General features: G+C 42.1%; 2 protein-coding genes across 2 annotated transcripts in view; one reads left to right on the top strand and one right to left on the bottom strand.

Annotated features, from left to right (window-relative positions):
• The window catches only part of LOC128255986 (zinc finger protein jing), a 132,421-nt gene extending 114,888 nt beyond the window's left edge, over positions 1 to 17,533 (top strand). Inside the window, 6 exon segments of the mRNA XM_052985950.1 lie at positions 8,935 to 10,604; positions 11,141 to 12,809; positions 13,013 to 13,601; positions 13,674 to 13,821; positions 14,126 to 14,303; positions 14,372 to 17,533. Of these exon segments, the coding sequence (XP_052841910.1) occupies positions 8,935 to 10,604; positions 11,141 to 12,809; positions 13,013 to 13,601; positions 13,674 to 13,821; positions 14,126 to 14,303; positions 14,372 to 14,822 (4,705 nt within the window). The 3' untranslated portion in view covers positions 14,823 to 17,533.
• Positions 17,534 to 21,280: 3,747 nt separating this feature from the next.
• On the bottom strand, positions 21,281 to 22,169 carry LOC128255776 (uncharacterized). Its single transcript, XM_052985519.1, has 3 exons — positions 21,935 to 22,169; positions 21,705 to 21,878; positions 21,281 to 21,647 (listed from the first exon to the last, which is right to left on the bottom strand). The coding sequence occupies exons 1-3, from the start codon at positions 22,055 to 22,057 to the stop codon at positions 21,462 to 21,464; spliced, it is 483 nt and encodes a 160-aa protein (XP_052841479.1). The 5' UTR covers positions 22,058 to 22,169; the 3' UTR covers positions 21,281 to 21,461.
• Between the last annotated feature and the right edge of the window lie 146 nt (positions 22,170 to 22,315).

Genomic DNA, 22,315 nt, shown 5'->3' with positions numbered 1-22,315 from the left:
GCAAAGAACTGCCAGCAATGTCAAAACAAATGCTGCAGCGGCGTGTGCAAGTAGAAAGGGATAAGTGAAGAGGGGAGAGTGATGCCAGCGGGCGGCGCGTTTTTATGTTGACGCTGCAGTCGACGTTGGCTGCGCTGCCCGCAGCTGTGATTTGGTGTTGTTGCACTTCTATTTGTTCCCGCCAAACGAAGCGGCCTCTCTCTGTTCCTCTCTTTCCCTCCATCCCTTTCCCCTAGCCATCCCACTTTCTCTCTCGCACATGTTTGCCAAAGGCATTCAGATATACATATGTACATACATAAATACATATGTGTCGCATACTGTCCATGTACTTTGGAAGATTCCCGAGTTTTTAATGGAATATATTCCAAATTGACATAATGTCGATGCAAAGGCAACAACGAACATCAACTATCCAACAACTTTCAAGTGTTTGGGCAACTAAAACGACATTTGCTGTATCGGATGCCTCCGGGCGATAATTAATAACCTGCAGGTTAATAAGGGTGGGGAGACATTTCGTTTGGAACCTACATACATATGTTACTGGAACTGGTGTCGAACACTATCAAGATTTTCCAGATAACGGGAACTCTAATTTCCATGCATTGTAAAGAGAAATATGTACGACGATCTTATAGCTAAAAACTCGAAGGTTTTGGGTTAAAATTAAATATTCTGTAGCACACTTTTTTAATCCACATTTCAGTATTTAACTCTGTCTACGCCAATGGGGTTAAAAATAATTACAAAGAGCGTTCTGAAGACTAATCCCCGACTGTATACAGTTTAAATAGATATGGTAATATGTAATGGAATACATTCTAAGCTTTACAACCTAAAAAAAGCGATCCAGCGATTAACTCGTTTAAAATAAGAAGACATTTTTTTAAACTTAATCAAAGTTAGAAGTAATTTTTTAAAGTTTCCATGGATTTGATTTGCTTAGCTTTATACCAAATAAAAATCGCTAATATTTTTAACATAGAATTAAGGTTTCAGCAATCCTATAACGTTTAAATGACTAAACAGATTATATGTTCACCGCATTTATACTGTTTTTTTTGTTTGCCCTAGAACCCCCAACAGATCCTGTACAGCCGATTTTTTATTGTGGCAGATGGTGGTTTGAGTTGTTCCTATTCGACTAGGAACCAACAACCGTTAATTTACGAGCGGACACAGTAGTCATTTATTTCGTTAGGTATTGTTGAGGGTTCTTGGGTACTTTTTGAAAGTACCCCTCCGGGGTAAATCAGCCGACAGGGTATCAATTATTCGGCTCTTACGGTCCTTTTGCCTTATTTGTTCTGGTCCGTTCCGTTCCGTTCCGTGCTGTGGCTGTCTATTGCTGCTGGTGATAATCCCTGGACCCCGTTTCAATCTCGTCCACACCTCAGGGCCAGGCTCAGGTCCTGCTTCCTGGGTCTTTGGAATGAAAGGAAAGAGGCAGCAAAGCCAAAGCCAAATTGCGTGTGCAAACAGAGCTGAGCTGCAGCTTCATTAGCGAGGGTTGCTCAGGACAAACACATGCACACAGTCTAGTATGTACGACAAACATGTGTGTGCACTGGCGTTTTATTATTATTTTCTTTATTGTTTAGCGCGTTATAATTGGGGTGCCTTGAGGGGGGTCCAGTCAGGCAGGATATTCTAATGCTCGTATATGCGTGAAGGTACATACATACAAACATACAACTAAGTATACAGTGAATGCACTCTCCCGGAAGACCTATATTCTGTTTACTCAGCTTTACCCAGTGCAGTGTAGTCATATACGGCTAAGAGGTTGTGTTTGCTGAGTGGCATAAACAAAGCGTCAAGTTAGTCGTTGCCTCATAATAGTCTTTAAAAAACTATAAATAAAAAGGGAGTTTTTTAGCAGATCTCCAAATAATTGTACTTACCAAATTGTTTCCTTTGCTTTAGCTTAGATGGGTTATAATAAAAAAGTTCAACAACAGAAAACTAATTGTAAAATGTTCAAGGCTTTTGTTCATGGCAATTAAGTCGTCAAAATCCGTTTATTCAAATTCAATTGATTAAATGATTTGACGATGTTATTGAAACAATTCAAATTCATTTAGTCGTTAAATATCAATATCAATATCAATGCGCTTTTCATGAATTTTAGTTTGTACCAACGTTTTTCACCTAACAAATGCACTTAGAAAAACCAACGTCCATCTATTTCTATCACGTTTCTCTGCTTGTTTGTCACTTTGAACGTCAATACAGATTGATAAGGGTATGTTCAATACGACAGATTGTCCAACTTGTTATCTTCGTTCGACTTTGGGAATGATTTCGAAGGGATGTGCGTGTGCGGACACCCTGTGTGCTAATTAAATAAAATGTAATTTCAGCTATCAGGACTAATGAATAACGGCGGCTGCTTTGCAAAATAGTTTAGGCAGAAGGACAAAATTAGCATACAACAAGCGAACCCATCTCAAATGTAAAGTAATAGACACAGGTACTAGCCATAACTCATACACATGCCACACACACGCTCCACATTCAACCACTTCCCCTGGCCCCAAAATTTGTGTTGCAAACCCATCTCGGCTGTCAAAAACAGTTTATAACGCCTGGAATTATGCCACACATAAATCAAAATTGACGCGTAAACAAATATGGTGACATGTGGGGCATAGGCGGAACTACGAGCTCCCCTTCTTCGGATCTTATTTCTAGCATATTGGCTTGCTAAAAATGTGTAAAATTTATGCAGATTACCAAAATTGCTGGAACCGATGCCAATGTGGAAGCTGGAGTTGAAAACGAAGACGTTGTTTTTAGTGGGAGAAGGAAGGAGATTACAAAAATAAAAACATTCTGCCAGCGACGAAGGATTGGGCCTATTATTTGTGACAGACTTTCGCACTCTGACTAAAGTCAAGGCAATTTACTTAAGTATTTTAGAACTGATATCAGCATTCCCCTTGATGATTTATGTTTTTGAATTCTTTGGCAAATTCAACAGAGCCCAAAAACAATATATTTAATTGTTGTAATTATCATAACTTATAATGCAAGGACATTTTATACGTATGAAAGACGAGTTCTCGGAAGCTGTTTAAAATGAAGGTAGGTCAAGAACTGATAAAATACCTTCGACAACATGGAAGAAATGATTTTCCTGTTTTGTGGCTATTAAAAAGGTATAATAATGATATATTATTATATTTTACACCCTGTTTGAGAGGACTAAAAGAAAACCAAACTTGAATGTTTGTCCCGAACTCGTCGTCTTCGCTTGTTCAAAATAACTTTCGGACATTCTTAATCCTGATTTGGTTCGACGGCACAGATGTTACTCAATAAATTAACGACCTAAAGCCAAGTACTCAGATCGATGTGCAGTTTCGCCTTCGGAAAACCATATAGCCAAAGTTCTCAGAGTTCACCGGATTCGTGGGATTCGGTCTTACTGTCAATCAGCTGGACTTGTTGACAAACAGAAAAGAATTCAAATTTTTCCCCCAAACTTGCAAATATTATATTATTATAATTAATATTCATAATTTAAAATTATGAATTGAATAACCACGAATAATGTAGCCGGTTATCAAATGAATTTAGCAGAATTTATTTGGATGACACTGAGTCTGCACCAACAAATGCTTTGATAGCTTCACTAAAACGATATGACAAAAAGAGCTCTCCAATATCAGTGACGAAATCTGGCTTACATACTTCATTATTTTGCATTTCAAAATATATGTCTTTACTAAGGGCTATACCAGCATGACTTTTTCAAAAAACCCTATTTTTTCTTTGGCTTATTTGATTATCTAGTTTCTACTTTCAAAAATATCCTACAAAAGCGGCAAGGTCAAATCTTTAAAAGTTGTTTAATGAATGACAGCATACTTAAGATCGACCGTCCAAATGAATAAAACGCTGAATGAGTTTACTAGACTTTTTGATTTAAAAATTGTCATTTGGCATTAAAAATTACCATTTTAATTCCAAAAATTAAAACAGCGCCATTTTGTTAATTTTCGATATTTTTCAAAGATTGTAAGTAATTGCATGCGAAAGAAAGACTTTTTTCCTAATCGCTTGGCCAGAATCATGTCAGCAGTTGGGGAAGTTTTTTTTGGCACCTCCGAAGACAGCACAAAACTTCGTTTTTTCAATATTTTTTGTAAATAAAAAACAAAAAAATATAGCTAAATATATACCTTAACATTTTCAAAAAACTTTCAAACATTCTAATGAGAAGTTAACACTGGTAGGGGTTACACTATGAGAGCCCCTTAACGTATGAATGTATTGTGTTTCGCTAGATTTCACCGTAGGAGTCTTACATTAATTTTTTTATTCACAAGTCGCCTATTAACTGGACAAAATAGCCGCAAGCTTGGCGAGCCGTCTGTACAGGTCGGTGACAAATTTGAAAGACACATTTTCCAGAGATTTATGCGGCAAATTAAATATTTTTTCTCACCAGGCCAGTTGTGGGGTTGGCGGGAAGATGTCTAAATAATTAGATAAACATTTAAGCTCGAAGAGGCAGCCAGCGAAAAGGAAAAGAAAGTAAAACGAGGCGAAGTGACAAGGAGACGGACGGAGACACATAATGGTGTGAGAGAAGGATGTTTTGGGGGGAGGAGAACGTGACCATAACATGAACTGCTGCCACCGACCTCTGCCCCGCCCACAGCCCTCATCCCACATCCCACAGCCCTCGCTCTCGTTTTGCGGGCTCAAAGCGGAGAGACGACGACAAACAGGAAATATTTAACGTGCCAACAACAAAAGTGAAATATAAATAAAAATAATAATAATGGGCAGGAACGTAGGGAACGCAGTGAGAAAGAAGGGCGCTCTTCTGTTTTTTCTCTTTCTCTTTCTCTCTCTCTCGAAAAAATTCCCTTTTCACATAATATACGGGGAACATCTCGCAGGGAGAGCGCTCTCTCTTGAAAATTCTCGGCTGGTTTTCCCGTTGTTCCTTACGAAGAAGCCAGGTTTTTAGGCCATTTTCTCTCCAACTTTCGACCGCGACGGACGCGCCTGCAGATAGCGGACTGCAGAATCGAATCAAAGATACAGATACGGTTCGGCTTCGGTGTGTTGGTGGGAATTTCTTCTGCGGCCGCCTCTTTTTTGGATATATGGATATTTATGCTTCGCGTGCCCGCCCGTAAACGCCAGCGTGTGTGTGTGTGTGTCTGCGCGTGTGTTTGTGTGGATAATTAAAGCAACAACGTCGAGTCGGATACGAATACGAAATGCTTTAAGACCGAGATTAAAGTTGAAGGTCGGTCGGTGTTTGTATGCGGAAAAGCGGACAGGAAAACGGATCGCCTGCCTGGGAACACGGATAGCGATAGCGTTAGCGTTCAACGTTAGTATACCGACGAAAGGCTGGAGTCGTTAAGCCAAAGAATACGAATATGCCAGCAAAATAAAAGAAATCGTGCATTGCTCCCTCTCTGGTGCTGCGCATGTTTCTCTGCCTGCATTTTTAGTTTCGCTTGACTATTACAGCATGCTTTACATTCCGTTTACATCACGTGTTAAATAACTGCTGGCTGTCACTGTTCGCGACTTTGTGTGTGTGTAATTGTGGGTATTTGTTGTTGTTTGCCCAAGCAAATATGCAATGATTTTTGCGCCCCTCCTCTACCCATGGCCTTCTTCATTCATGCCTTGTGTGAGTGCGGGTGGCGTTGGATACACACACCCACACCCCCTACACACACACACACGACAAAGCCAACTTCTGGCGGAAGTGGAAGTTGCTTTCGGTGTGTGCGTGTGTATCTAATGGGATTTTCTAATAAAATTTAAATTGTTGCCGCTTTTGCCGTGTGGCGTTCTATAAATTTAATATGACCCCAGTGTGTGTGTGAATAGGGGCCATAAAGCTTTACTTATGGCTGGAAAATTAAATAGAGTGCATAATTTAGGCATCAACTTTGCGTTGTATGCATAATAAACTGCTGCAATTGAAAGGCGCCATCTACCAAAGGACTAGTGCATAAATATCGGATAACTTTCACCCAGGCTCAGTGGCATAGAAGACTGAATTTTAAACGGGCAATGGGAAACAATTTCTATCCTGCAGACGTAAAGCGCAAGGGCCGTCGGCAAACAAAAAGTTTTTGTTAAAATATTTCAAGTAGAAAACAAATTGAATTATAAGTCTGAAAGCAAAGTGAGTTTTAGCAAAAATTATCCCGAAAGTTAAAAGTGATCGCACCAAAACAATCTATAAATATTTTTAAAAGCCCTTTAATTAGAACAGAACCAATTTATATTACACTTTCGGAAATACGCTTTTTCGGAAAGAACAAACTGAAAAACAGGCAATTTAAATAGTATAAATCATCTTAGATCGTTTAATCTTAAAGTGAAACCGATTATAACCAACTCTACTTTCAAAATATGCGAATAAATGTGGTATTTTAATTAATTAAAGGGTCTAACTTGTGTAGTATTAGAAACGAAAACATAAATTAATAAAATCAAATCTTAACTAAGAACACACTACCGTTTAAAAATTGAGTAAGTTATACAGTCATAAATACAACCATAGTTCATTGGACTTTTTGTTTAATTTACAGTTTAAAAAAATTTTTAATTTTACTTGGAATTTTTACACTCTTTTTTTTTAGCTAGTCTTTTTATGTCATTGGAAATCGTAAGACTCGTTGGAATGTTAGAATCACGATTTTCACAATATCTTATATTGTTTATAGATAGTATCACAGAAAGTGATTGGGTTTTCTCTAATTGATAGTCGAGCTCTGTTTCACATGCGTAAAACTTGTATACAAAAAACTATACATTACAACTGATTATAATTTTCAATATCATTACACATGAACGGGCATAAATCTAACTTTCTTAAATTTAACTCGAGATGATTTTTAATATCGTTTAGCTACGAATAAAAATAGAACACAATATTATTAAAACACCCTTACTCGCACCAAAACAAACAACTTTCATATTTTCTTTTCCCCCAAAATCCTATTAGTCAATTTTTCTAAAAGCCAAGTTTAAATTAAAAATTTTCTTTTAATAATACGAAAGCGTAGAATTTTAAATAAAAAAAAGTGCTAGGTTCGTTTACCTCATTTCAAAAACAACAAAAATTCAGAAAAAATATGGGCGCAGAGAACATCAATCCGTCGTAATAGGCTTATCACAAAAGCAGCAGCGTGGTCGTCGTAATCTGTGGGATCTCCGGGGGTAGACAAACATAAAATATAAAGTGTTTCCATTTTATGTGTTTTATTCTCTTTTATATTCAGAATTCATGTGTTGAAGGTATGAAAATTCAGTAGGTACTGATAGGTAGAAATATTCTTCTTAAACTTCTGACCGAGAAAACCCAAGAACGATTTTTGGTCTGGAACCCAAGCTTAAAACATTAACTCCGCATTTAACGATTCGTTTAACAAGCGGGGGCAGGTGGAAAACAACTCCCACTCCCATGTTTTTCACCGGAATGATCATAAAATATTTTACAAATTCTTAGCAATCAGGTTTACTCCATGTCTTGTCACTTAAGATATTAAGATTAAGATTATTATTAGTATATGGGCATACCCTATTTAAAAACCCTGGTTCGCTAAAGTCCCACCGCTTTACAATTATTTTTTTAAAATTAAAAAAATGTGATTTTTATCCAACAAGAGTGTTTTAAAACTTAAATTTGATGTTGTTATATTTCGAAGAAGTATAAACGTATATTAATTACCAATATGGGTGCAAACGTATGTACATTTTATCATAATCAATTTTTTATTCATTGTAAAAACTCTCCAACTCGAATTCCAAAATACCCTTTTTCTGTAACCATAGGATATTTTTGTATACGTGCAGTCCGTTCATCCCGTTTCGTTTCATTTCTTCCCTCTCCTATTCTCCCTGTGTTATGTACGTGTGGGTATACAAAACCGCACAAACACACACGCGACTTGGGCTACCTGAAACTGAAATTTTCCCGCATTAGATTGCGGCCCTTGCCTTCCATTCCTCTTATTCCCACCGTTGTTGTTGTTGCTGCTGCTGCTGTTATGTTGCACGCGGACAGACAGTCGTAAGGAAAGATAGAGAGAGAGGGAGGAAAGAAGGAATGTGGAATGAAAGAGGAGAGGAGAGGGAGTTTGCCTTTATTTTCTTCCTTTTCGGGCTAGCTCTTTTGTTGGCTCTTTCTTGCCTGTTGTATTCTCATGCTTTTTTTGTTTACTTTATGCTTTCGTTTATCGACCCGTTTTGTGTGAGTGTGCTACATATGCGGAGTGCGCTCTCTTTCTCTGTTTTCCTCTCTCATTAGTTCTCGCGCAACATAATTTTCTGATTTCTCGCATTGAATAACTGACCCTTCTTTTGATTTCACACACATTTTTATTAGTCAAGTCGGGATGGACAAGTAAATTCTTGCGCGAATAATAAATTAAAAATTACTTTATTTTATTGTACTTTGCGCCTTGCACTTAAATTCTAGTTTCGTATCTGCCTGCTATGATTGTTTTGGGAACAAGTATCAGCTGTTAGACATGCTGTTAGCGCTTACAGAGTGCACACCGATAGTTCCGCGCGCTCTCCAACCCTGTCAGACAAAAAAAACAACCAAAGATAAAATGAGACGTTCCCCAACACTGCCAAGCAAATAAACAATCAAAGAAAAAAGAGAGAAAAAGCGTGTAAAAAAAGACTAAAGCATAAACACAAACAAATTAAAGGTGCAAAACAATGTAATTGTTTAGTTGGTGAATTAAAATTGGCAGACGATCGTTTCCCATTAGAGATGCAATCCCCTTTCCTTGGCCCGCGTCCAAAAGGTGTGGCTGCAACCAAGAGCAGCTGTAGCCACAGTGGGGCCAGTGAAATCCCCCCGAATATCAATAGTAACCCCAGCAAAAGATAACACACGTACTTATCAAGTCCCCCTCCTTCTGTTTGCAGCGGCGTTGCCACCTCACTGAGCTGCGCGGACTCCAGCACGGGCTCCAGTGAGGATGCGTCCGATCCCGGCTCCCCGTACAGTGCGCACTCGCAACTGAGCGACCCGCCCGACCCGCTGACCAAGATGCCGCCCCAGATCCTCGGAAGCGCCAGCGGCAGCAGCTCCACAGCGGCCGCCTCTCCGCCCTCCGGCAACGCCCCCCAGGTGCCATCATCGCCAGCCATCCACCACAGTCATCTCAGCCAGCACGGCGGCGTATCCAGCAGCGCCATGTCCAAGCCGACGACGCCCCAGCGCCACAATAACCCGAGCCTCGTGCCCACGCTCCAGTGGCCATGGAACACCAGCCTGGGCAGCACCTCGACCGCCGTGCCCGCCGCCACGGCCAACAAGAACAAACGAACCGCGGCCGGGGCGGTATCGGGAATGGGAATGGGCACCGCGGGCGGAGACGCCGCCTGTCTAGCCGGCGGAGGAGCGGCGGCCGCCAAGAAGGCGCGTAGCGAACTGCCCAGCTCCTTTGACGCAAGCAAAAGACTGAAGGTGGCCGCCATGGAGGAGTCGCAGACCAAAATTACCGGCTTCTTCAAGTCCCAAATGAAGCCGTCGCCCGGCGGCGGAAAGCTGTCGCCACAGCCCGGCCAGCAGAGTAATCCGGCCAACACGCTGACCATGAGCACGCCCGCCACCACCGCCTCGCTGAACAAGTACTTTAACATCCTGTCGCAGCTCAAGGAGCAGAAGGCCCAGCAGCAGCAGCAGCAACAGCAACAACAACAACAGCAGCAGCAGCAGGCGGCCAAGGCATCACCCACACCCGCTCCAGTGGCTCCGGCTGCTCCTGCGGCACCCGCCCCACCTGTTGTCACTCCTAGTCCCAGTTTGCCAGTGCCAGCTCTGAAGAAAATCGAGCGCAGCACCAAGCAGCCGGCCAAGATTGCACAGGTAGCGCCCAATCTGCGCAAGACGCCGAGCAGTGGGTCCTCGAACAGCTCTTCATCGTCCTCGTGTAGCTCCTCAAACGGCTCCAGTACGGGCAAGTCTCCGGCCAAGAAGCACGTGGCGATTGCTCCCCGGACGCCGGAGATGAAACAGCAGCAGCAGGGCAAGGCGGCCATGGTCTACCGACCGCCGGGAACCAGCCCCACACTGAAACAGAAGCCGATCTCACCACCCGCCCCCGTGGCGGCCACCGTACCCGCCCCCGCACCAGCTCTCAATCCTTCGCCCGCTCCCGCCAATCCCACGCTTTACCAGCTGCCCGTGCAATTGCCCAATCTAGTCCAGCTTCCGCCCCAGCTGGCGGCCGCCGCCAACATCATGCAGCTGAATAACGTGGCTAAGGCGGCGGTGGCCGCGGCGGCCAACAACAATGCGGCCGCTCAAGCAGCACAGGCGGCACAGGCTGCTGCCGCCCAGTATTTCCTCAACGGCACGGTCTTCAAGCTGCAGCAGGTAACGACGGCCACGACGACGACGGCCACTACGGCCACGTCGGCGGCCGCATCGGCTGCCAATCCCTTCGGACTGCTCAATTTGGCCACGGCGGGCAATCCATTCGGCCTGCCCAACGCCAGCGGTCAGTTTCCCATGGAGGCTATTCCGGGAACTGGGAGCTACCTCCATCATCAGCTGCTTCTCGCCCGGCAGAACAACATGAGTTTAAACGGTGAATATTATACACATTTTTAGATAGATTATTTTCAACAAGTCTTTACTTATGTAAGAAAGCAAGCAATCGATGCTTTAAAAAAGAAATGTATTTTTTGTTTAATTATGATTTAAGTAGAGAAAAGAGACATAAACTAACAACGCCAGAACACTAGGAATTATAAGGAACGCTGATTTACATAGAATTTGTCATAGGAAAGAACGATAGCTTTTAGTTATAAATATAACGCCACGGCTTAAATGCATATAAACTAGAAGTTGCTGATGTTGCGGAGAGACTATCCAAGAGATGTTTGTTGTGAGTCCGGATAAAAACCGAAAACTGTTGGACTATCTTGAGTAGGTTCCATGCTAGATTGGTGGTGCCTATCACCGAAACAAAAATTTTCTTCAAGTGCCCCAAAAAAGGGACTAGAGAGCGATAAAACCTACAACGTCAAACAGACGCAATGGCAAATCATTTAAGAATAACTACAAAAAAACCAAAGTTTTCCCAAAAAACTAACTATTCAATTTGTGCTTTTTATATTACAGAAAACATGGCTTCCAATTCTTGCGGCAACATGAACTTTGTTAATCCACTCAGCAATCAGCAGGTTGGTCTCAAGGATAACAAACTATATATAGTGAACTCGGCGGAGTACCTAGGATACTTAATGAGCTTGCAAATAGCTCTGAACAACCAACAGCATCAGCAACAGCAAATCATCTCTGCCACACAGCCGCCACCGTTGGCGGCCACGAACAACAATACCAACAACAATACGAACACTGCCACTCAGCCGCCACCCTTGGCAGCCACGAACAACAGCAATTCGAACACTGCCAACAACTCGACTGCCAGTAACAGCAACAACAACAACAACAACCACAATGCCTCGAATAATTTAAGCAACATCAACAACACTGCCATACAGCCTCAGCGGGCGATTGTGAAGCCGCCGATGCACAGTTCCACGCAACCGCCGCCGCTGGTGACGATTTCCTCGATGCCCTCGTGCTCCCCGGCTGCCGCCTCTTCGCCAGCGGCCAAGCGGGCACTACCGGCAGCCAAGCCATACCAGAAGCGGCTGACCACCAAGGGCAGGGTGGGTGCGACTCCGATCATAGCCACGCCCACCACGCCGCCGCCTCTGGTGCCCACGTCGGCCACCAAGGAGCTGGGTCAGTTGCGCAAAAGCACGGCAACCACTGGGACCGCAACAGCCACGCCCACGAGCATGTCCACTTCCACGCCCGCACCCACACCGACGCCACCGCTGGTGAGCATTGCGCCCTCGAAGCTGACGCCCACGCTGAGTGTGGCCAAGGCAGGAGCCGCGATGAAGCTGGCCAACAGTGCGCCCGATCTCTTTGACCTGGTCAAGAACTCCAAGGTGGCGGCCAAGGCGTCGCAGCCGCTTACGCCGCTGCCCTTCAGCTCGCCGAGCAGCAGCAGCAGCAACGGCAGCCACTGCCTGCGATCCTCGCCAGCGCTGTCCAGCTCGAACTCTTGCACCCTGTCGGCCTTCAGCAAGATCAAGGCGGAGACCACGGAGCTGGCCTCGCAGACCGGCTCCCTGGCCTCGCTCTCAATGCCATCGGTATCGCCCAAGCCCCAGAGCTTTGCCGGTCAGCTGCCCAAGAGAGATCGCGATCCGGAATCGGTGGTGGAGACGCTGAAGCACGACCTGCTGCCCGACTGCACCAACGGCAACTCGAACTCCAATTCGTGCAGCAGCAGCAGCTACTCGCACTCGGTCAGCTCGGCAGCAGATCTCTCGCTAGAGGCCTCTACGCCCGCCCCGTCTCCCTCGCCATCAGCCTCGCCCTCCGGCCTGGGATCCCCCTCGCCGGCCGCCAGCAACATGAGCGGCAGCAGCCGGCGAGCGGCCAGCCAGACGGACATGCTCAGCGAGATGGTCACCTCGTCGTGCATCTCCAGCGGCGGCGATGACTGCTCGCAGGCCACGGACTCGCCTCCACCGCAGACACTTCCCCTGCAGCTGGGCAAGGGCGAAGACACGAACACTCCTCCGACGCCCACGGCCAGCGGCGTGAGCAGCAGCGGGAGTAGCAACTACGATGAGGAGGACGACAAGTCGGTGGCCTCGCTGGAGACCCATCAGACGCACAAGCGGCTAAGGGACCTGCCCACGCCGGAGTCTGGCATCGGTGGAAGCCTGAGCAACAGTGAGAGCAGCAACTCAATAGTGGATGCGATGTGAGTAGAGTTTAGAAGTGTAAGGTTTCAGTATGGCTGCCAAAATTATAAAATAAATCATATGGTCATATAGCGCCAACTAATTTCCATTTACATTGGAACCTTGTTGGCTTAAACAGATAATTCAAAATCATTGGCAACCGTTCACTGAGCTGTAAGCTTTCCAAATGTCATTGACTAATCCAAAACGATTCCCCTAACAGATCCTCGAAATCAGCCTCTGTGGGTCCACCCACCACTGCAGCGAGCAGCGTCTCCTCCTCCTCCTCCGCCGCCTCTGACAGCAACTCGCTGGCCAGCAATGCACCTTCTCCCGCCTCACCGGATGATTGCTCTGCTGCACCGTCGCCCGCCAGTACCGTCAGTACCGCCAGTTCCGCCTCCGCTGCCGCCGCCTTTCCGCCCAGCACTGTGGTGGACATTGCGATGGTCGAGGCCACGAGCAAGAGTCTACCGAAGAGCGCCATCTCGCCGATCCTGTCGCAGCCAAAGACCATTCGCTTCCCGGCTGGAGCGGGGGCCGGCGGCAAGGGGGGGAAGCGCCACGACGGCGTCTGCTACTGGGACAAGTGCAACAAGAAGCACGAGAGCAACTCCAAGCTGCTGGACCACATGCAGACGCATCACGTCAACACGCAGACAGGCCCCTTCGCCTGCCTCTGGGTGGGCTGCAAGGTGTACAACAAGGAGTCATGCTCACGCCGCTGGCTCGAGCGCCATGTGCTCTCCCACGGTGGCTCCAAGCAGTTCAAATGCATCGTCGAGGGCTGCGGCCTGCGCTTCGGCTCACAGGTGGGTCGATGTCGCTTACGTTTTCGATTCAGCCCCTATAACTTTCGATTTACTCTCTCTCCCATCCTTCAGCTGGCGCTGCAAAAGCATGTGAACAACCACTTCAATGCCACAGACAACGCCAAGGAGAGCACGAGCAAGCGCACCTCTGATCCGCCCGTGCCAAAACAACTGCGGAAGAATGGCAAGAAGCTCCGATACCGCCGTCAACCCTTCTCAGGTAAGTTATAAGTTATAAGGGTATGCACAGCTATCGACAGTCTTGAAACCTTTTTAATTGTTGAAAAAATGAACGAGTTCACATCTTCATTTGCTTATGTGGCGGCTATGGAATACAGTTCTTACATTTCTTTCCCGTTTTAATACATTTCTAAAAATGTTATGGAATTAGGATTGATAGATTCTAGAAGAAAGTAGAGAAATAGGTCCAATGAAATAGCCAAAATTAAAATGATTTGTTGACAAAATTGACCCTACCACCATAATAAGCTTACAAGGTGATTAATCGATTTGTTCACTAACAGCTCGCATGTTCGACTTCTTTGACACTGGCATCATGGAGGGACTGCAGCACCGCCTGCGCCAGATAAGCACACTCACCAACGGAGCCCAGGCCATCGAGTTCCAGGGTCAGTGCATGATGCGACGGCGCAACAGCCAGGGCGGCTACGAGTGCTTCGTGCGCTGGTCCCCGCGCGAGATGTAAGCTAATCTCAAGCCCAGTCATTTGCCTAACAACTCTTTCTAACAACTCTTTCTCCCTCCAATAGCATTTCCGATGAATGGCTGCCGGAGTGCACGAACCGAACGCGCCAGCACACCAAGGTGCTGCACATCAAGCAGATGCGGCCGGCTGAAAAAACAAGAGTGGACAGCTTGCTGAGCACGGCCTTCCGGCTGCGTTATGACTCCCACCTTTTCGCCGATGATTATAATGTCAATGAGCAGCAGGTGGGCGAGCTGAGCGCCAGCGACTGCGAGGAGGATGGTGGCGATCAGGAAGATGAGGACGAAGATGAAGACGAGGAAGAGGAAGAGGAGGAAGACGGCGGCAGTAGTTCGCGCAGTGCGAGCTGCGAGACGGTGTCCAGCTATCAGCAGGTGCTCAGCATCGCCAAGCTGCAGATGCAGCAGCGCCGCAAGCACCCGCGCAAGCCACCCAAGATGGTGTCGTCGGCGAGGGAGCAGCTGGTCCCGACGGATGCCCTGGTGCCCATCTAGGGCACTGCCAGAATTATAGTATTCTCTAAGTAATTAAACCGAAAAACGACAAACGAGTAAACAGTGACAAGTAGACTAGTTAGCGTATGGCCTAAATAAGTTACCACCTACGCATATATCCCCTTATGTATAGAATCTATAAGTACGACGCTTTGTTCAGTTTTGTTTTGTTTGATCCGCGTAAGCAGCCGTTTAGTTTATTGTTCCCATCCAACTGTCGTCCATCGATCCTTGTACATATTTGCGGATGGACAGGTAAGAGTCAGGAGCATTTAGTAGCCACCTTATAGCAACCCACCCGCGCGTTCTAGCAAGTGCTGTTATGAACAAACGTCCTAGTTTCTAGAGTTGTAGTTCTAATTTAGTACTAAAAGTGTACATTTAGTAAAGATTCATGTGGAAATGACCGACTGGACAAGACTTGTTTCAAAAGAAAATTTTATGTTGTCTATCTATCTATTTAAAATTTAAAGTAAAATTTCGTTTTCTTTTTGTTGCTTTGTTGCCCCGCGTCGTTTTGTAATGTACACCTAGAAACTGGCCAAACTTACACTGAAAGCGAAAAAACAACGCACACAACTGAGCAGTTAATGTATAAGTAGAGTAAAGTGACGTGGAAGAACACAAGACTTGAAGCATTTACCGCTACAAAATACGAGAAATATTTGTAAAACATTTTGTACTCAACTCGAACAGCAATGCAAACAGTTATAAGCCTAAGTTAGACCCGAGCCCAAGACGATTATCCATTAATTTAGTGCAAATCGAATGCCACTTTCGCCAATTCATCACCATCAGCGTCTCTAGTTCGTTTTGTGAAAATCCAAGGAGACAGAAAAAGAAAAGCATAATGCAATGTACATAATAGAATATAACATTAACTAGTTTCGCTTTTAAACTTACATTTAAACTATTCATTTAGAACTTAGCCAAGGCAAATCCCAAGTAAACTATGCTAAATAAAGTTATCGAAAAGAAAATCAATCTAAAAGCAAAATGCAACAAAATAACTCTTATGTTTCAATTTCTTATGATTTAACGGACAAACAGAAAAAGATTTTGAAGCTAAAAAATTCGATGATCTTTTACTTACTACCTACTTTTCTATTAGGTGTACATATCCGAATGGCAAGCCCAACACTTTAAGCATATGAGCTAAACGCTAACACTAAGTTATAGTTTTCTATGCCAATGAATTTATACGTGATTAAAGTAAGTAAAATTCGAATCAAGAGCAAGAGCCGCAAAAATAAGAAAAACAAGAGTACTCATCACTGCCAAAATGTAATTGAACAACAACAAGAGCCCAGTTGTTATTAACGACTGATTAATTTAGTGTGCGAGACGAGCAGAGCCAGAAGCAATTACAATTATTAACTGCTATACCCCATACCCCTAATTCCAGCTCGAGCACTTTCCCTATGTTGCACAATAACAATAACAGTAACAGTAACAATATCAAATATATCTGTGTGTTGTCTTAAGTAGATGTAGTAGATGCGTCGCTGTGCCCCTCAACTAGTTTAAGCTTATAAGAAAGAATCAAATATGTATTAATGTACGTGTACTCGTATATCCCCACGCCCCCTATGTCTGGAGAGGAGGCAGGGTCATGCAGGGTCAATCGATCACAGCCTGTATACATGATTTAAAGCAATACTCTAACGATAATCGCAGATCAAGCTTAGTTGACTCTTCCATTCGGTTAGTCTTTCGATGCCTTTCGCCCGAGTTGTTCAACGCTTTGTACTGCACAAGGATAGTCTAAAGATAATGGCATCAAGTATCAAGTAACATGAATCCATGAAAAGTAAAGGAAAATAATGGAAAAGAAAATAATGGAAAAGAAAAGAATAGAAATTCAAATAAAATAAAACTACCTCAAATTTTTGCAAGCATAAAACACACAAAAGAATTTTTCGAGACAAGTTTTCTAAAGCGAAAAGAGTATATAGGTGCAGGCGTTATATACATATGTTGTCGGATGGGCGAGACAGATATCTAGATCCGAACAGGGCAGAGCCGAGAAACAAGGGAAAGTATACACGAGTAGTACACACACAAAAACAAACAAGGGGAACCGTAGGCTAATTCCATATTTTGCTAATATTGCATACAGTCTTTAGGATAAGCAACCAACCATGCAGTTGAACTACATTTACCTTCGCTTTTCCTTTTCATTTTCATTTTCCTCGGCGGATTTTGGTCGCCTCGGCGGATCAGCCAAGTGTATGCATTTGCCTTTAGCCCTGAGCTCAGTTTGGGTTTGTACATAGATTAGTTTACCCAAATACGAGATATAAGTATATTCAAAATCATAACCATCATTTTAGTATTACAACCGCTTTAATGAATTGCAGAGAGACATTTATTAAGCATTCATAATTATGGTAACTAGCAGGCGTACATATACATATACACACGTATACAGGAGAAGTATTTCTTAACTCACGATTATTTCGAGGTACATATGTCCCAGTTGATTCAGTTGGATTCAGTTCTGGCCAAATCAAAGGCAGCAACCACAACAGCAGCGATCTTGCTTCGATTGTAACTAATGTAATCAAAAGAATTATATACATATATATATATATATATATATTATTGAACTCTATATACACAACATAGTATGTACAAGTGGACTCAAACAGATTCTGAAACCGAAGAACATGTAACGCGCTGAGAAATGAAAAATATATGAAAAACAAGTATTATGCCAGCTTGGCCGTTTTATTTCGGTTTTAGCCAAGGGATTCTATTATAAGGTATTAGCTTTTATCCTCTAACAGATCCCGCTAAGGCCAAGTCTCTGCCCTGGATGCTGAAATTTCGCCTTGGAAAAGAAAACTGCTTAAGCCCGTAGTGACCAGAACTACAAAATAATATTCAAGATTTTAGATCGTTCCAAAAGACACTGGGAGCACGCTTACCTCCTTAAATGCAGCAAACACTCTTCTGCTCATCATGAAATGAAGCAATAACATATAAAATATACCTTTACACCTTTATCGACGAAAAAAAAACAACTTTTATATAACCCTTGCAGGTTTAAAAAAACACTAAATTTAGATTTTTATGCGTATAAGCTTAAAAACAGTGATGCTAAGCCAGTTCTCTGCCGAATTATTTGATCATATGTAGGAACGATTGTCTAGACCCAACATAGTCGGGTTGACTCTCCAGTGAGTGAAATCATTAAAAACGTGTTATAGAAGTATTTTAACCAACGCTAAACATGACCTTTGAGGTCAAGAAAAAACTCCGATTAATGTATTCATTTACTGGTCGTTAAAAATCCAATATAAAATTAATACCGTGGTTCTGAAATATTAAACTATTACTACATACCTTTTAAGTGAGAACTTATAAGACGACTTTAAAAGTTCGCTCACTTCAAGTTGAAAAAAGTCAATTTGGAATTTAAGTCATACATCACTCTACTTAAAACGAGTATTTCTGAGCTCCAATTACATGGAATTCGTAAACTCTATGAGTAATATTTATAGCTTCTGGAGTTCAAAAGGGAAAGTTGTCCTTATCTGCGTAAAATTTTAAATTCCGTAATGGCTTCCTCGAAAAACGTAAACTAAAATTTGGCTGCAGATCACTATGGTCGGCAGTACATGTAGTGACGGTAAGCACAGGAAAGTGTTCGCAAGGAGACTTCTAACTGATATAGGCATCAAAAGGTATCAGTTTAACAAGAGTATGTGCATTCTTAGAGTTTTATAAAGTAATTTGGTTCCGGAGTAATGGGGGTGAAAGTGCAATACAATTTTTTTCTTATACTCGAGCTGTTGGGGCAGGTGGAGCAAACACTCTCACTTTTAATTAATAAATTAATTAATATAAATATGGGTCCAACGACACAACAATTATTGCAATCCGATACTCCATTTAAATGATATTCAATAGATAAGAATAAAACAGCATTTATGAAATGAGAACGTTTTTACCGTTTTTGGGGTGTATTTGCGTATCAAAAGCGATGTTTTAGGGTCCTGAAACCAATTTTACTGTATTAAGCAGCTCGTGAAAAATTATTATACCCCTGCAGACGGTATTATAATTTCAGTCAGAAGTTTGCAACGCAGTGAAGGAGACATTTCCGACCCGATAAAGTATATATATTCTTGATCAGCATCACCAGGCTTCGATTAGCCATGTCCGTCCGTTTCTACGCAAACTAGTCTCACAGTTTTAAAGCTATCGGCGTGAAACTTTTCCAAAATTTCTTTCTATTGCAGGTCGGAACGAGCCGGATCGGACGACTATAGCATATGGCTCCCATAGGAACAATCGGAAAAAATAAATGAAAAAATATTATAATTTTGCTGTTTAAATATTTCAGAATTTCATCAAAATCGGACACTATAACATAAAGCTCCCATGGAAACAAAAAAAAAATTAACTCTTTTTTTGGGATTTTTTAATTTTTTTTGACTTTTTAATAATTTGACAGTTTAGAGTTATGCTTTTAATTTTATTAAAATCGGAAAACGATATTATATAGCTGCCATTGGAACTATCGAATAATTGAGCTGCAAATAATCATAGCTTCAATGTTTTTAAACGTATACGCAAGTAATTCATAATTTTAATGTTTTCAATAATATTTATTTTTTTCAATAGCTGCAAATATACATATATAAAATTCGGCTTGCCGAAGTTTTCTTCCTTTCTTGTTTTTTTTTAATTAAATTAACTTTATAGTTTTTGAAATTTCGATTTTGGTTTTATTTGTTTATGGTTTTAATTTTTGTATTTAATTTTGTTGTATGTTGTTTACATATTTAGTAGCACAAGTTTTCTGTAGACTTTCTTTGAGTTGGACAAAAGTACAAGCAAATATTTACCCTTTTTTGGGAGTGCTTTAACAACTCTGCTATCGATGCCGTCAAAACCTTCAGCCTTGCTGGGCTGGAGCTTCCTTATTTGAAGACAAACTCCTTGTGGGCTCACTTGTCTTTTTGGCTCGATTTCTGGAGAGACAACATTAAGGAACGCCAAAAGCCAGCGAAATTTAGAAGACAGATCTGCACCAAGTGTTGTCAGCACGTTTGATTGGGGATTATGCGAGGGGGCTGTCGTTTTATCGTCCTGGCTGCTTTCCAGAGGTTGAATCCATATGTCTTTGTTGGATCAGCATTGTAAAGTTTTCGTTGTTGGTTCTGTGGACCGATTTCTTGACAGGATCTCGCGACCGAATAAATCTGCGACGAAGCGATCTTTTCAACCTCACCAGATCCAAGACCTCAGGTTTTAAAAGGATATGATGTGGATCTGATGAGTTGATTGAAATTTGGATGTTTTGGACAAACGGTTCTGTAGCGTCATCAATATCATCAGGAGAACTCAGAACCATGTTAAGATTAACAAAATGATTGATGGCTGCTTGAAACCTGGGAATAATTAGTGTCCTACGGGGGAGCTTGTGAGCAACAGGTCTTAGTTCAATCACCAAGGGGATATGGTCAGAAATAAGTTCCAAGCCTTCTGAAATGGTAAGAATCTCAGAACGGACCCTCCAGTTGCAAGAACCTGTATATTTCAGCTAAGTATGCAATCAGCCAGAGTTCTTCCCCTATCTAAATAGTTTCGAGAGCCCCATAGTCGATGGTGAGCATTCCAGTCTCCGGCGATCAGAAAATGTGGTCCTAATTCCTGAAAATAGCTATTAAAGTCATCAGTGGAGCACTGCGAGTTTTGGGCAATAAACGGACGCAATAGCTACTTCGCCCTGGTCAGTTTTAACTTTAACTCCCATGCATTGAACATACTGATGTTCTATTGTAAGGAATTTGTAGTGACTGAGACAGGATTTAATTATGATTGCAGAGTCCTCTCGATGACGATTGGCTGAATGATTAGACCGGTGAATGACGAATTTACTCTCGTTTTGAAATATATTTTATTGAATCTCTTTTAAGGGGTTATGCATTTAAGAGGTCGAAAAAAACGAATTTTGCTGATTTATTTTCCGAAAAAACTTTTAAATTTATTGATATTATTATTGGTATCTTTTAACTGTATTTTAAAGACTTAGTATTAGTACAAATATTTTTTGAAAAGGGCTACAGCTGATCTCCCGGAGTTCCTTTAAAAAAAAAAATGTTTTTTTGAACTGGATCCTCCGAAATAAAAGGACCACACAGATTTCGTTTAAGTAATGTTTAATCTAATAATTAATCAAAGAAGTAAACTATATAAAGTTCAAAAAAGGAAGTCTTAAATTGTTTATAATATATTGGATTAATTAAAATAAAAAATTTAACTTTAAAATTTTACTTGTACTTTATAGCACTGTGATCTGATTTTAAAATTTGCGTGTAACTTCAAAAATATTCACCTAAACGATATGTAATTTTCTGTGTGTATTGTTATTTATATGTACACTAAGAAAATATAATTAAAAATATCAATATTTTTAAATTCTAACTGTATACAGCCCCTTAAATTTTAGTACTCCCCAAATATACATCCTCCATAAATTTTTGGCGTTTTAAAAACTTAACAGTTTTCCAGTCCACCATCTGAAATGAACGTTCCAAGCCGCAAGACTCCAGTTTTTTCGTGCAAACATTAGTTTTAAAGCGGGAAACAAATTTAACAAAACCAAAGATCCGTGTGACTTGGGAATTAGGTTCTGGGTAGTTTTTTGGTCTTTATCTGATCCATAGCTTGAAGAAAGAACTTCATAGTGCCCACATAGTCCCTTGTCGTTGAATTGGTATCCGTGACAATTAAGCTTATTAAATAGAATCCTTGGGGAAACGGCGGAAGAAGACTGGATTCCAGATACCCGTCACGGGCGGTTAGCTGACCCTGCAGTTGGAAAACTAATGGCATTTACTGAACCACAACCAGAAACTGCAGAAATACCGAAAAAGGGCAAGAGTGGTTGACATTTGTGAAACGCTTGAACAGCTTCCAGATAATGACGCCATAAGGTATAAAGTTCCTTCTCTCTATCACCTCGCACATTTTGATAGAGACGTCAACCAAAAATGGCTTGTACTGATTACTGTAGTCCTTCATAAAAACTTGGATTCGAATCTGAAAATTAAAATCTATCACTGCTGGTCATATCATGAATTTGAACGTAGTCTTACGATTGGGTTTATCAAGGGCATAATCATGAAGCAATCCATTTTTACCACCGCCATATTCCAATTAATTGCCTTGACATGGCAAGAAACGTTTGTCACCCGAGTCTGATTTACCTGGCACTCCATTTTGTTAAGCTTATACACCAACTGAGTATCCGTCTAGCGTAAGAAAAAAAAGCTATTTGGTTTAATCTTAAACTGGTCTTAATATCTCACTGTTTGCCAAATAAAGCAACTGCTCAGAAGCACCAGCCACGCAGATAACATTTTTACAACTGACTCGGTTTTAATAAATTAGGTATTGTAAAAATATTTAAATCGATTTATAATTTGTTTTTAATGGTTTACCAGAAATCCATCTTTTATATTAATTAAACAGTTTTT

This window comes from Drosophila gunungcola (genome assembly GCF_025200985.1).
Source record: "Drosophila gunungcola strain Sukarami chromosome 2R unlocalized genomic scaffold, Dgunungcola_SK_2 000012F, whole genome shotgun sequence".
NCBI lineage: Eukaryota > Metazoa > Arthropoda > Insecta > Diptera > Drosophilidae > Drosophila > Drosophila gunungcola.
Note: the sequence above shows the minus strand (reverse complement) of the source record. Positions and strands in the feature narration are given on the sequence as shown.